We start from the raw sequence: 10,242 nt of genomic DNA on the forward strand, positions 1-10,242 counted from the left end.
TGTGTGGAGATGCGTGGAGATGATGCGTGGAGATGCGTGGAGATGCGTGGAGATGATGCGTGGAGATGCGTGGTGAGGGTGTTTTTGTGAACAAGCTCAACCAACCCAACTCATAAAATATTATTATCCTATATACTACACCCTCCTACAAATACTTTTGCTTCCCCCCTACGACTACGCCCCCTTCGACGCCGCCGCCTCAACCACCGCATCCCTTACAATATTCCCATCCTTCCCCCTCGGCTTCCGCTGCCACCCCGTCTTGAACAGCTTCCCCATCTGAAAGCGCGGGAACGCATGCGCCTCCGTGTTGATGACGATCTTGTCGAGCGGCCACACATCGTTGGGCCCGAAGAGCAGGTAGAAGTATTTCAGCGTCTCAGCCTGGTCACCGTTAGTCTCTGTCCCAATCACATCACATCACATCACACCACGCCGAACTGCTGCAACTGCTCAAAGACTTACCAGCCAGAAACTCTCCATATTATCCGCCATCTCCGGCGGCACCACATCCGCGTTCCTCAACGACGTAAACCCACCCCCCAGCTCCACAGCCGTATACTTCATAAACGACTTGAACATCTCCCACCCCCACTCCCTATACATCTCATCCCCCGTAATGCGCCACATGTAGAACAGACTCTCCACCGTCTCCGGGCGCTGCAGATTATGCCTATCATTCGGCTTCACAACAAAGTCCTTGCGCCACTCCGCCTCCGGCGCAGGATCAAACGTTTTCGGCGCCTTGTGCGGCGCCGACGCAGGCAGCGGCGGCGAATCAAGGTTGAAATGCGTGATTTCAGCTGCTAACCCAGTAGCCATCGCTTGGTACATGCCCCAGCACGTGTGCATCAGCTCGCGCGCTAACTTCATATCTTCATCCTGCTTCGCGCCCCACGAGCCCGCGCGACGAGCTTCCGCTTCCGAAATCCCGCCCGTGGCTCCCAGCGCGATGGTCCCGGGGAGGAAACAAAGCAGGTGATCCATCTTCCCCGTCAGCGCGCCCTTGAGGCCGCTCTGGCGCTCGCCGAGGACGGTGAATTGCGAGGGCGTGGAGTAGGTGATGAGATGCTTGCGGATGCCCGCGATGGCCTGGTCCCACATCTCCTCGTAGACGGGCTCCTGCTTGGAGGTCTGCAGGTACTGCTTGATGAGGTACTCGTAGTAGGAGTCGCCGCGGCTGCCGAGGCGGATGTTGTCGCCGCGGAACTCGCCCGTGGGCGCGTAGAGGAAGATGGGGACGAGGCCGTCTTCCATGCCGTTGTCGTCGATTACTTGCATCACTTTTTCGGCCATCTCCCAGTAGAAGGTCTCGCCTGTGAGCTTGGAGAGGTATTTGAATTCGAGCTGTAGCGTTGCGGCTTCGGCGGTGGAGGAGGCGCCGCCGTCGGCGTGTGAGGGGACGCCCTTCATGGTCCTCAGGTTGACGCTGGCGTATGGGACACCAGAGTCCGACTCAAAGGCCCCGATGACCCTATCCGCCAAGTCCTTCGCCTTCTCAAGGTACAAGTCCTCCCCAGGCGTTCCTGGGTCGTCATCCGAAATTGGAGCCATCTCTGGAAACTCCGTCGACAAGTAGTGTGCCGATAGCAACCCACCAATCATTCGTATCGTCGTCTCAAAAGTATTAACCTCCTGATCCTGATCATAATCCAGCTTCGTACCAATCCACTTCCTGGCCGTTGTCAACCGACTCGTCAAATTCATCAGCATCAGCGTATCCAACGCATCCACAATAATCCACCCCATCCCATTCGGCGTCATCTGCTTCCCCTTCTTCGACACGGGGTGGAACTCGTCATAGCCCCACGCATACCGCTCATACGCGTCCCAGCTCAGCGTGAACGCCTCTACCACCCTCTGCTGCCTCTCGGGCCAATCCGCCTTCTTGTCCGCGCCCTGCAGCCATCCCCATCCGTTCTTGCCCTTCTTCTTCACTGTGCGCTGCTTCTCCTCATCGTTGCCCCAGACGCCAAACAGGTATAGTACAAACATGACAAACAGCCCCATGAGGGCAAAAGCTCGCTTGAATTTCCACAGCGGCCGCCGCCTGCGTGACGACGAGTACGGCTTATCCTTGTAGAGCGGCAGCTGACTGCCCTGATCAAAGTAATCCTTATTCCTCTCAAAGTAGCTACCAAGACGGTCCTGGATTCCGCTTCCCTGGCCCGCAGCCGACGACCTGGCCGTCACCCCTGACGAGCCCCACGCCCTATTCTCCAATTCCCGCTGGGGGTCCGTAAAAGCCGGCACATTTTTGGGTATTGAGAAGGCCATGTCCTCTGCGAGGCGCTTGCCCGAGTGTAGTAGAGATGCGGTCGCGCTGGCTGCTATAGCCCGGCGTGTGATGTTCGCGGCGGTTTGTGCGGTTGCTCCTCTCAGGATAGCGAAGGCGGGGGAGCGGCGGAGGTTGAATGGGTCGAGAACATTCATTGGCGTCGTGCGAGCATCGTGGGGATGTCGTGTGCGTAGGATGAGAAGATTGAACCCCTTGCCTTTGCGTCTGGGCTACAGTACAGGTATCCGGTTATACTCGCAAAAAGCAAAAAGACGGGGAGACAGCAAGGCCACAGACCAACAATGCAGGAGGCGGAAATATGTAGTTCCGCTAATGCACGAAAAGTGTCGGTCTTGGCAGGGAGAAGACTCACATGGGTTGGAATTATAAACAGGTGGGAAGTGTATTCATTTATTAATTAATACGTCCTAATTCATTGTCTCAAGTTACAGCGCAGAGTTGCATCCAAGTAGAGCGAGATGGAGTTTCACGGTGTTGTTTGATTACCTCCTCCTTAAAGTCCCAACGGACCTGGTCTGGTCTAGATCAGAGACAAATACCCAGTCTCAATAGCCCATAGAATTCCCACTTCGCCCCCCTGAACGCCTTGCAATACATGCATATATGAAGATACCCCCCTAATCATCATCGCTATCCTCCTCCATAGCCACATCGCTCCCACTCCCACTCTCGCTCTCTGCCTCCTCCTCCTCCTCCCTCTTCCGCTTCCCCCCCGCAACACTCGTCGTAGGACTCCTCGCATCATCCATCGCTGTATCCCCCCCCAGCTCCGGCGGAGGCTTCAACAACGCCGCTGCCCCAGCTGTGCCCGGCGCTCCACCCCCAGCCATAAACGCCGCCGACGGAGGCGCATTAAAGATACTCTGCTGCAGCTCCGTTGCTGTGACCTCGCCCGCAGCAGCGGCTGGCTTGTGGAACGTTCCGTCTAGCTTCGAGATCGTATCTGATTTCGACTTGGCGTATTGTATGTCCTGTCCATTTGTGAGCTTTCAAATCACACAGCGAGAAACACAAGGGCAACTAACCAACTCGTAACCAAAGAACTCAAAACCCTTCAGCGCGCGCATAGCCTGCGTAGCCGTCTGCGCATCGCGGAACACGACGTGCGCCTGCCCTCGCATCTTCATCGTCTTCATAGCGACGACATCGAGGACAGGGCCATAGGTGGAGAAGAGGGTGTACAGGGATAGGCGGAGGTCATATTTCTGGATCTTCGAGGACGGGAGATTTGTGATATAGAGTCTACCATCGTCAGTCTTCGTCCTGCCTACCTCGTACCTGTGGAGCGCACTCACGTTTGGTTTGGGGGGTAAGTCGAAGCTGCCTTGCCGGCTACTTGCGCGGGGGTCGGCGCTTTGGGAGGCATTGCTTCAGTCTCTAGCGCGGAGCACCTGTGCTGTGATCGCTGGCGCAAATAGTTTGAGCAGATTGTGCGATTTTGCACGTCGGGGGGAGGGTTGGTCGTCAGACGTGTGCAGCTTGGATATTTTCTTGGTCGTGATGCCACGAGTTCGATGTTGCGGCTTATTCCTTAGTCCCCAAGGCCCCCCACATCTCGACTTGTCAACCGAGACGCCGTCGTCACCTTGCCCCTTCATCACCAAACATACTCCGTACATCGTCAGCACATTCGAAGTGGTAGTAGAGAGATCCTCCTATCGCTCATTATAACTACAATTCACCATGGCAGCTCCGGAAGTTCATCACCTGTTTCACCATCCTATTGCGGACCACTCGTTCTCGGCGGATCGCAAGACATTGGCTGTTGCCCGCGACTCGACGGTCGATCTGTACGGCAGGGTTGGCAATGCCTTCAAGCTCAAGGATGAATTGAAGGGCCACGACAAGCTCGTAACGAGCGTGGACATTGCCCCAAAGAGCGGCAGAATTGTCACCTGCTCTCAAGGTACACACACACACACATAAACCCCCCCCACCATCACAAACCCCCACTAACACCCCCCAGACCGCAACGCCCTCGTCTGGGAGCCCACCCCCGACGGCTACAAGCCCACCCTCGTGCTCCTGCGCATCAACCGCGCCGCAACCTTTGTGCGCTGGTCGCCCTCCGAAACCAAATTCGCCGTCGGCTCCGGCGCCCGCGTCATCGCCGTCTGCTACTTCGAAGAGGAGAACGACTGGTGGGTGTCCAAGCACATCAAGAAGCCCATCCGCAGCACCATCACCACCGTCGCCTGGCACCCCAACTCTGTCCTCCTCGCCGCCGGATCCACCGATGCCCACGCGCGCGTGTTCTCCTCGTTCATCAAGGGCGTGGATGAGCGTCCTGAGCCGGGGCCGTGGGGCGAGCGTTTGCCCTTTAATACGGTGTGTGGGGAGTACCTCAACAACTCCGCCGGTTGGGTTCACGCCACTGCTTTCTCGCCCTCGGGAGACGCCCTTGCATTCGCCGCCCACGACAGCAGCATCACAGTCGTGTACCCCAACGGCGCCGACAGCCCTCCTCGCGCAGTAATCAGCGTGAGCACGCAACTCCTCCCCTTCATGAGCCTAATCTGGACGAACGAATCCGAGATCATTGCCGCGGGCCACGACTGCCAGGCGTACCGCTTCAAAGGTGGGGAGCAGGGGTGGGCGATTGCGGGGTCGTTGGAGGAGAAGGGGACGGGGCAGAGCGCGCAGAGGGAGGAGAGCGCGCTGAATATGTTTAGGCAGATGGATTTGAAGGGGAAGGCGAAGGATGATACGGTGTTGGGGACGGTGCATCAGAATACTATTAGTACGGTGAGGAGCTATGAGGGGAATGGGGAGGTGGTGAGGAAGTTTTCGAGTGAGTTCATTTCTTTCCTTGTTCCCCTTTTTGATGGGCGTGGGGAGGGCGTGGGCTAATGGGTGTGTGCAGCGAGTGGTGTGGATGGAAGGATTGTCATCTGGCAGGCTTAGATTGGCGCGGTGGTGTGGACTTTGTAGAGGAGTATCACAATCCCAAACTTCGGCTTCAGGGCTTGGATTTGGGAAGCGCTATAGAACCTTTTTCAGCGGCTACCATCCCAGTTGTGAGCGAGACGGACGCAGGCGTTCGCTGGAATGTTATAGTGGTCGGAACAAGAGAAACTCTTTGCGTAGAGTCTCTCTTGGTCGGACCACTATACTATTCCAGCGGATGTCTGGTTCTCTCAGTCGTTGTTTCCAGAAGTGATATCCTCCAGGAGAAGCTCTTGATGACTTATTAATCCCCCCATCCATCCCCGTCCACACTACCATCCTCCAGCATCATAATCCCCCCTCTATCCCAGTCCCAGCCATCACGACTTCCCCCCCTCCCCCCTCTTAACCCCCTCCTCCACCCCCTTTAACTCCTCCGCCACCCTCCCCAACTCTTCCACCACCCCCTTCCCCTCCAACCCCGCCTCCGCACTAGCAAGCAACTCCTCAATCTTCGCCTCCAACCTACTCAACCTCTCCTCCGCCTGTCTCGCCGCTTCCTCACCGCTGTAGGTCGTCAGCACATCCATCCCCCATCCATTCCCCACCCATCCATCTCAAATCCCAATCCCTCCTCCCACCTCAACCCAGACATCCGCATCCCCCGCTGCATATCGCCTAGCTCCCCTGTTTTGCCCAAGCTAGTAACCACCTCCTCAGTACTCCTCCCACCACTAACATCGGAACCTCGGACAAAATGGAGCCTCCGTGGAGGAAAAAGTAACTTACGCCTGAACATGTTGGAAAGCCTAGTTGAAGTTTATGTGAGCACGTGGCTTTTGGGTTCGTATCCGGGTATTCGGGAATTTCGAGGAGGGAAGGGGGATTGTTTGACTCGGATGAAGTCTTGGATGGAAGGGGAGTTGGATGAAGGGGGGGGGGAAGGGAAGAAGAGGAGGAGGAAGGGGCTCACCTTAGCTATACTAGCAGCAGCATCCCTCGCCGCCTCGTCATTGATAGGATCCTTCCCCTCCGACATCTCTCCCGTTCCTTCTCTGTTTCTGGATAAGAAAAAATAGGCAGCGCGTCGCCACAAAAAAGCCAGGTTTCCAAATATAAAAAACCCTTGAATCTATGAACCCTCTTTTCAGGTATCAGGTATCAGCTCGCTCCTCCTGTCTGTCCGTCCTCTGCGATACGAGGCGTGGCGGTGGCGCTGTCACAAGCAAGGTTGTTCGTTCGTCGTCAGAACGTAGGTGGCCCGACCTTTCCCCCAACATCAGGTGACCCGCTCCACAACTTCCGTCAACAACAGCACCAACTCCACCACCTCCGCCACCTCCGCCACCTCCGCCACCACGATGGCGCCATCAAGCTTGACGATAATGTATGAATACATTACCAATGGATTGATAATTCTACTAACAACCACAACAGGCGGCCTAATACATTACTAATCCATTATTAATGCATTAGTCATCCTTTTACAATAAGCATTGTTGAGAACACTGCAGTGCGTTGGCTTTGGTGGCTGAAGTCGTTTATGAAGTGCTCTATAATGAGCTAACATATTTCACAACAGTGTTCGGCAGATACTACCCAGGTAGTATCTGGGTCCTCGCCAGGTAGCTGAGCGACTTTGCTCAGGTAAGGTAGGTATTTACAGATACTTTAGCAGGTAGTTGAGCCTCAATTCCGTATACAAAAATGACGCTTTTGATATTTGAAATAGATAATGATATGTAACTAGAATATGTAACTAGAAAAGTGAAACTCGTGACAAATATAATAATAAAATAGACAGCCCCTATTCCTATTCTTCTGCCTCATCATCTGCATCATCACCGTCGCTGTCGGCATCTGGTAAATAACCCCAATTCCGTAAGCAAAGCAGATATCTAATTGTCGATGGCGACAATCTATTCCTTTTCTTAGTAATGATATCGCTACCATTGCTAAATACCCGTTCTGATGGTGCTGATGTCGCAGGAATTGCAAGATGGTCTCGAGCAACTTGAGCAATTATTGGATATTGATATTGCTTTGCAGACCAATATTTGAGAATATCAGTATGCTCACCAGGCCGTGGTTCAAGCATCCATCGTTTCCATTCTGGTTCTTCAAATGATATACCCTCTGATGCAAATAAATCTTCATCAGAATCTGGTTCTTGCACTCTAGTATTTGCATTTCCTAATGCATCTGCAAGAGCTGTTTCACGTTCAATACGCTCTGTATCAAGATGATATTGCCGTGTCTTATATGTTCTACAAACATCTTCAAACTGTGCTCTTGCCCGTGTGATTCGTACATGATCTGTACTATCTGGATATATCTTTTTAAACACTGTATGGTTCATCCGTGGATCGCAAATTGTAGCTACAGCTGAGTGCTTACATTGCTGATTTGTTGCAAGAGTATAATACGCGTGAAGCTTTTGATAAGCTACTGTGCATGCAATACCAATTGCTGAGTGCTCGCCAACTTCTTGTTGCATCTTCTTAACTTTATTTATCATTTTAAGATAAAGTGGAATAGCAAAGTTAAGTGACGGATATGTATCACTTTATAGCCGTCTTGATGGTTTGAGAAATATTAAGAACAGTCGTTCAAGATCTTTAATAACAGCCCAATCTCCTGTAGTTAATGCAATATCTTTCATACTAATATCAAGCTGTTGTGTTATGCATACTGCTGTGATTGGTATTTGGAGTTTTAATGCTGTATCAAGCATACGATGTGTTGAATTCCATCGTACTGGCATATCAAGTGATAGTTGCTGTGGTTTTAAACCTATAGCTTTGACTTGTCGTTGTAAAGTATCCTTCCATGCTCGTCGATTACGAAAGACATAGATATGTCTTCGTAGCTTTGCAAGAGCATTCATGACTTCCACATGACTATCTCTACTAAATGGAATCCGAGCTGCACCTTGCTCACACCGGTATGTCTCTGTCTCTACATCTGGTTCTGCTTTTAAACTCATAAGAGCGGCTTGAACTGCGAGATTTATGATATGTGCAATACACCGGACATCGCCTTCTTTGACAGTAAATGTCCAAGGTTGTTGAGTTGATGTTTGGGCGTTGCTAGCCAATTTCTCATATTCTGAGAGCATCACAGTATTTGATGATGCGTTGTCTCGGGTGCATGTAAAGATAGCGCCTGTAATAGCTATACTATCTGTTACAGCTGCTAATTGCTGAGCTAAGTATTCACCGCTATGAATAGGCTCTTGAAGATGTATCACATCAAGCAATTTTGATTTCTGCTGCCATTTATCATTAATCCAATGAGCGGTAACAGCAGCATACTCTGTATAGTTCCGTGCAGACCATGCATCTGTCGTTATGGATATCCGGCCTCCATGTATAATATGAGAATGGAGTTCAAGCTGTAGTATGCCTCGGTGATATGAGAATTGGCGTTGTAGTTCTCGGTGCAATGTTCTTGACGAAAGTGATAACACAGATGGACTTAAGAACCGTACTAATTGACGATATGAATAGCTTTCGATAATGCGTAAAGACAGGTTATTAGATACTATAAACGATAGCACTAACTCTCTATATTTGGCTGGATTGTTTGTTGGTCTTGATTCATGGGTCGCTGGTCTCCGAGGCTCAAAAAATGATGATGTGCTGCTAGATTGACTTGAAGGCGCTGTATTCTTGTGTTTAAGAGCATCATAGATTCCTTTATGCTTAAGACTATAGTGTTTCCAAAGATTGCCAGTTGAAGCAGCAGCTTGAGCATGGGTTTGAGCTGCGGGCGAGTATCCGCAATTAGGCTGCATACAGCATACTTTGATAGTTGGCGGGTTGCTCTCAAGTAGTATTCTTGAATATAGTTCCTTCGTGAACAGCAGCGACTGCGTTGGCGGTAGCATTTGGCTAGGCGGGTGTAGACGGACAGGAATTGGATTTGATTGCTGAAAAGGGGTAAAAAGCCCTGGTAGGGCTGGCTCATCGTGAGGATTATAGCCATCAAGGTCCGTCGGCACGTCTGACAACGGAGAGTCACTCATTTTCACGGCAATTATCACCATATCAAGCATGAAGACGAGTATTTCAACGTTAGCATTTGTGCGGCTTGGCTACACTTGGCAATACTTGGCATGTATCTGGGTAAGTATCTGAAAATACCGGGATACTCAGGTATTTTAAGAATGAGCCCAGGTAGGTAATTACCCAGGTAATTACCTGAACACCACAGGTAATCAGGTATCTGTGCCGCACACTGTTTCACAAGCGAGTGGCTACAGAAAATGCAAAAGATGCGTGAAGGGCATGTTGACTTTAACAAAAGTCAACCTCTAATCAAGAGGGTAAAATACTTTTAGCTATCTAGGCTATTAAACAAGGCCATATTCAGAATGTTAAGAGTGCCGCAGTAATGTATGATGTCCCTCGAACAACACCTACATTAACAAATTCAAGGAATGGCTTCCTAACATGGCTCTATTCCCAACTTATGCAAGTTGACTCTGTACAAAGAGTCAGCTATCATTCAGTACATACTCAACCTAGATTCACATGGATTTCTACCCTAGTGTAATGCTGACTTCTAAACGATAGAAGACAGAGGTTTCTTGCGTAAAGTTTACTTGACAGAGGAGGCAGGGGATTAGACACAAAGGCTTTCCAAGTAACACGTTACAGTATTGTAAAAAATACTATATTGAGTTGAGCACGAAGCTCCTATCTAAGGAAATACTATCTACTTATATAGTGGCATCGTGCCTCATGGGTAATCTGGATAGTTCTCGCTCCTGAGATGCCGCCACTTCCTCTTCTACCTCAAGACGCTCTTCTTCTTTTCGAAGTTTCTCCCAATCAGTTGGAGAAGGGGCACAAGCGTTGCATTTAGAATTGCGACGAGTACATTCACTACAACGATGACTACCAGCAACAACGATACAGAATCGATTGTTGTGAAGACAGCTGAAACATGGCGACATTAGGTTGCCGTTCTTTTCAATACGGTCTGCAAGAAGATGACGTTCCTTGATTTTTATGTGTCTACTAGAAGACATGGTAAGCAGCGCAACCTGCTCG

At 51.0% G+C, this 10,242-nt stretch overlaps 4 protein-coding genes across 4 annotated transcripts; 1 reads left to right on the top strand and 3 right to left on the bottom strand.

The window, feature by feature from the left end:
- Positions 1–97: 97 nt before the first annotated feature.
- On the bottom strand, positions 98–2,559 carry MNS1 (mannosyl-oligosaccharide alpha-1,2-mannosidase). Its single transcript, XM_024470529.1, has 2 exons — positions 466–2,559; positions 98–384 (listed from the first exon to the last, which is right to left on the bottom strand). The coding sequence occupies exons 1-2, from the start codon at positions 2,431–2,433 to the stop codon at positions 175–177; spliced, it is 2,178 nt and encodes a 725-aa protein (XP_024322212.1). The 5' UTR covers positions 2,434–2,559; the 3' UTR covers positions 98–174.
- A 113-nt stretch (positions 2,560–2,672) lies between these two features.
- On the bottom strand, positions 2,673–3,877 carry MSL1 (U2 snRNP complex subunit msl1). Its single transcript, XM_024470530.1, has 3 exons — positions 3,595–3,877; positions 3,325–3,541; positions 2,673–3,270 (listed from the first exon to the last, which is right to left on the bottom strand). The coding sequence occupies exons 1-3, from the start codon at positions 3,663–3,665 to the stop codon at positions 2,917–2,919; spliced, it is 642 nt and encodes a 213-aa protein (XP_024322099.1). The 5' UTR covers positions 3,666–3,877; the 3' UTR covers positions 2,673–2,916.
- VC83_06951 (uncharacterized protein) lies at positions 3,878–5,570 on the top strand. Its single transcript, XM_024470531.1, has 3 exons — positions 3,878–4,205; positions 4,266–5,090; positions 5,163–5,570. Exons 1-3 carry the CDS (start codon positions 3,983–3,985, stop codon positions 5,201–5,203), a joined length of 1,089 nt encoding a protein of 362 aa, XP_024322098.1. The 5' UTR covers positions 3,878–3,982; the 3' UTR covers positions 5,204–5,570.
- VC83_06952 (uncharacterized protein) lies at positions 5,566–6,407 on the bottom strand (the record flags this gene model as incomplete). The annotated part of the gene is made up of 3 exons (XM_024470532.1): positions 6,159–6,407; positions 5,975–5,994; positions 5,566–5,752 (listed from the first exon to the last, which is right to left on the bottom strand). The coding sequence occupies exons 1-3, from the start codon at positions 6,222–6,224 to the stop codon at positions 5,566–5,568; spliced, it is 273 nt and encodes a 90-aa protein (XP_024322101.1). The 5' UTR covers positions 6,225–6,407.
- Between the last annotated feature and the right edge of the window lie 3,835 nt (positions 6,408–10,242).

The sequence above is a fragment of the Pseudogymnoascus destructans genome (genome assembly GCF_001641265.1).
Source record: "Pseudogymnoascus destructans isolate 20631-21 unplaced genomic scaffold scaffold_17, whole genome shotgun sequence".
Classification (NCBI taxonomy): Eukaryota; Fungi; Ascomycota; class Leotiomycetes; order Thelebolales; family Thelebolaceae; genus Pseudogymnoascus; species Pseudogymnoascus destructans.

Excerpts from the sequence above, each read along its gene's own strand:
- MNS1 (XM_024470529.1), bottom strand. The coding sequence starts at position 2,433 with ATGAATGTTCTCGACCCATTCAACCTCCGCCGCTCCCCCGCCTTCGCT. Across the intron at positions 385-465 it reads ATATGGAGAGTTTCTGGCTG|GCTGAGACGCTGAAATACTT; the intron begins GTAAGTCTTTGA and ends AACGGTGACCAG.
- MSL1 (XM_024470530.1), bottom strand. The coding sequence starts at position 3,665 with ATGCCTCCCAAAGCGCCGACCCCCGCGCAAGTAGCCGGCAAGGCAGCT. Across the intron at positions 3,542-3,594 it reads ACTTACCCCCCAAACCAAAC|ACTCTATATCACAAATCTCC; the intron begins GTGAGTGCGCTC and ends TGACGATGGTAG. Across the intron at positions 3,271-3,324 it reads AGTTCTTTGGTTACGAGTTG|GACATACAATACGCCAAGTC; the intron begins GTTAGTTGCCCT and ends ACAAATGGACAG.
- VC83_06951 (XM_024470531.1), top strand. The coding sequence starts at position 3,983 with ATGGCAGCTCCGGAAGTTCATCACCTGTTTCACCATCCTATTGCGGAC. Across the intron at positions 4,206-4,265 it reads AATTGTCACCTGCTCTCAAG|ACCGCAACGCCCTCGTCTGG; the intron begins GTACACACACAC and ends AACACCCCCCAG. Across the intron at positions 5,091-5,162 it reads GGTGGTGAGGAAGTTTTCGA|CGAGTGGTGTGGATGGAAGG; the intron begins GTGAGTTCATTT and ends GGGTGTGTGCAG.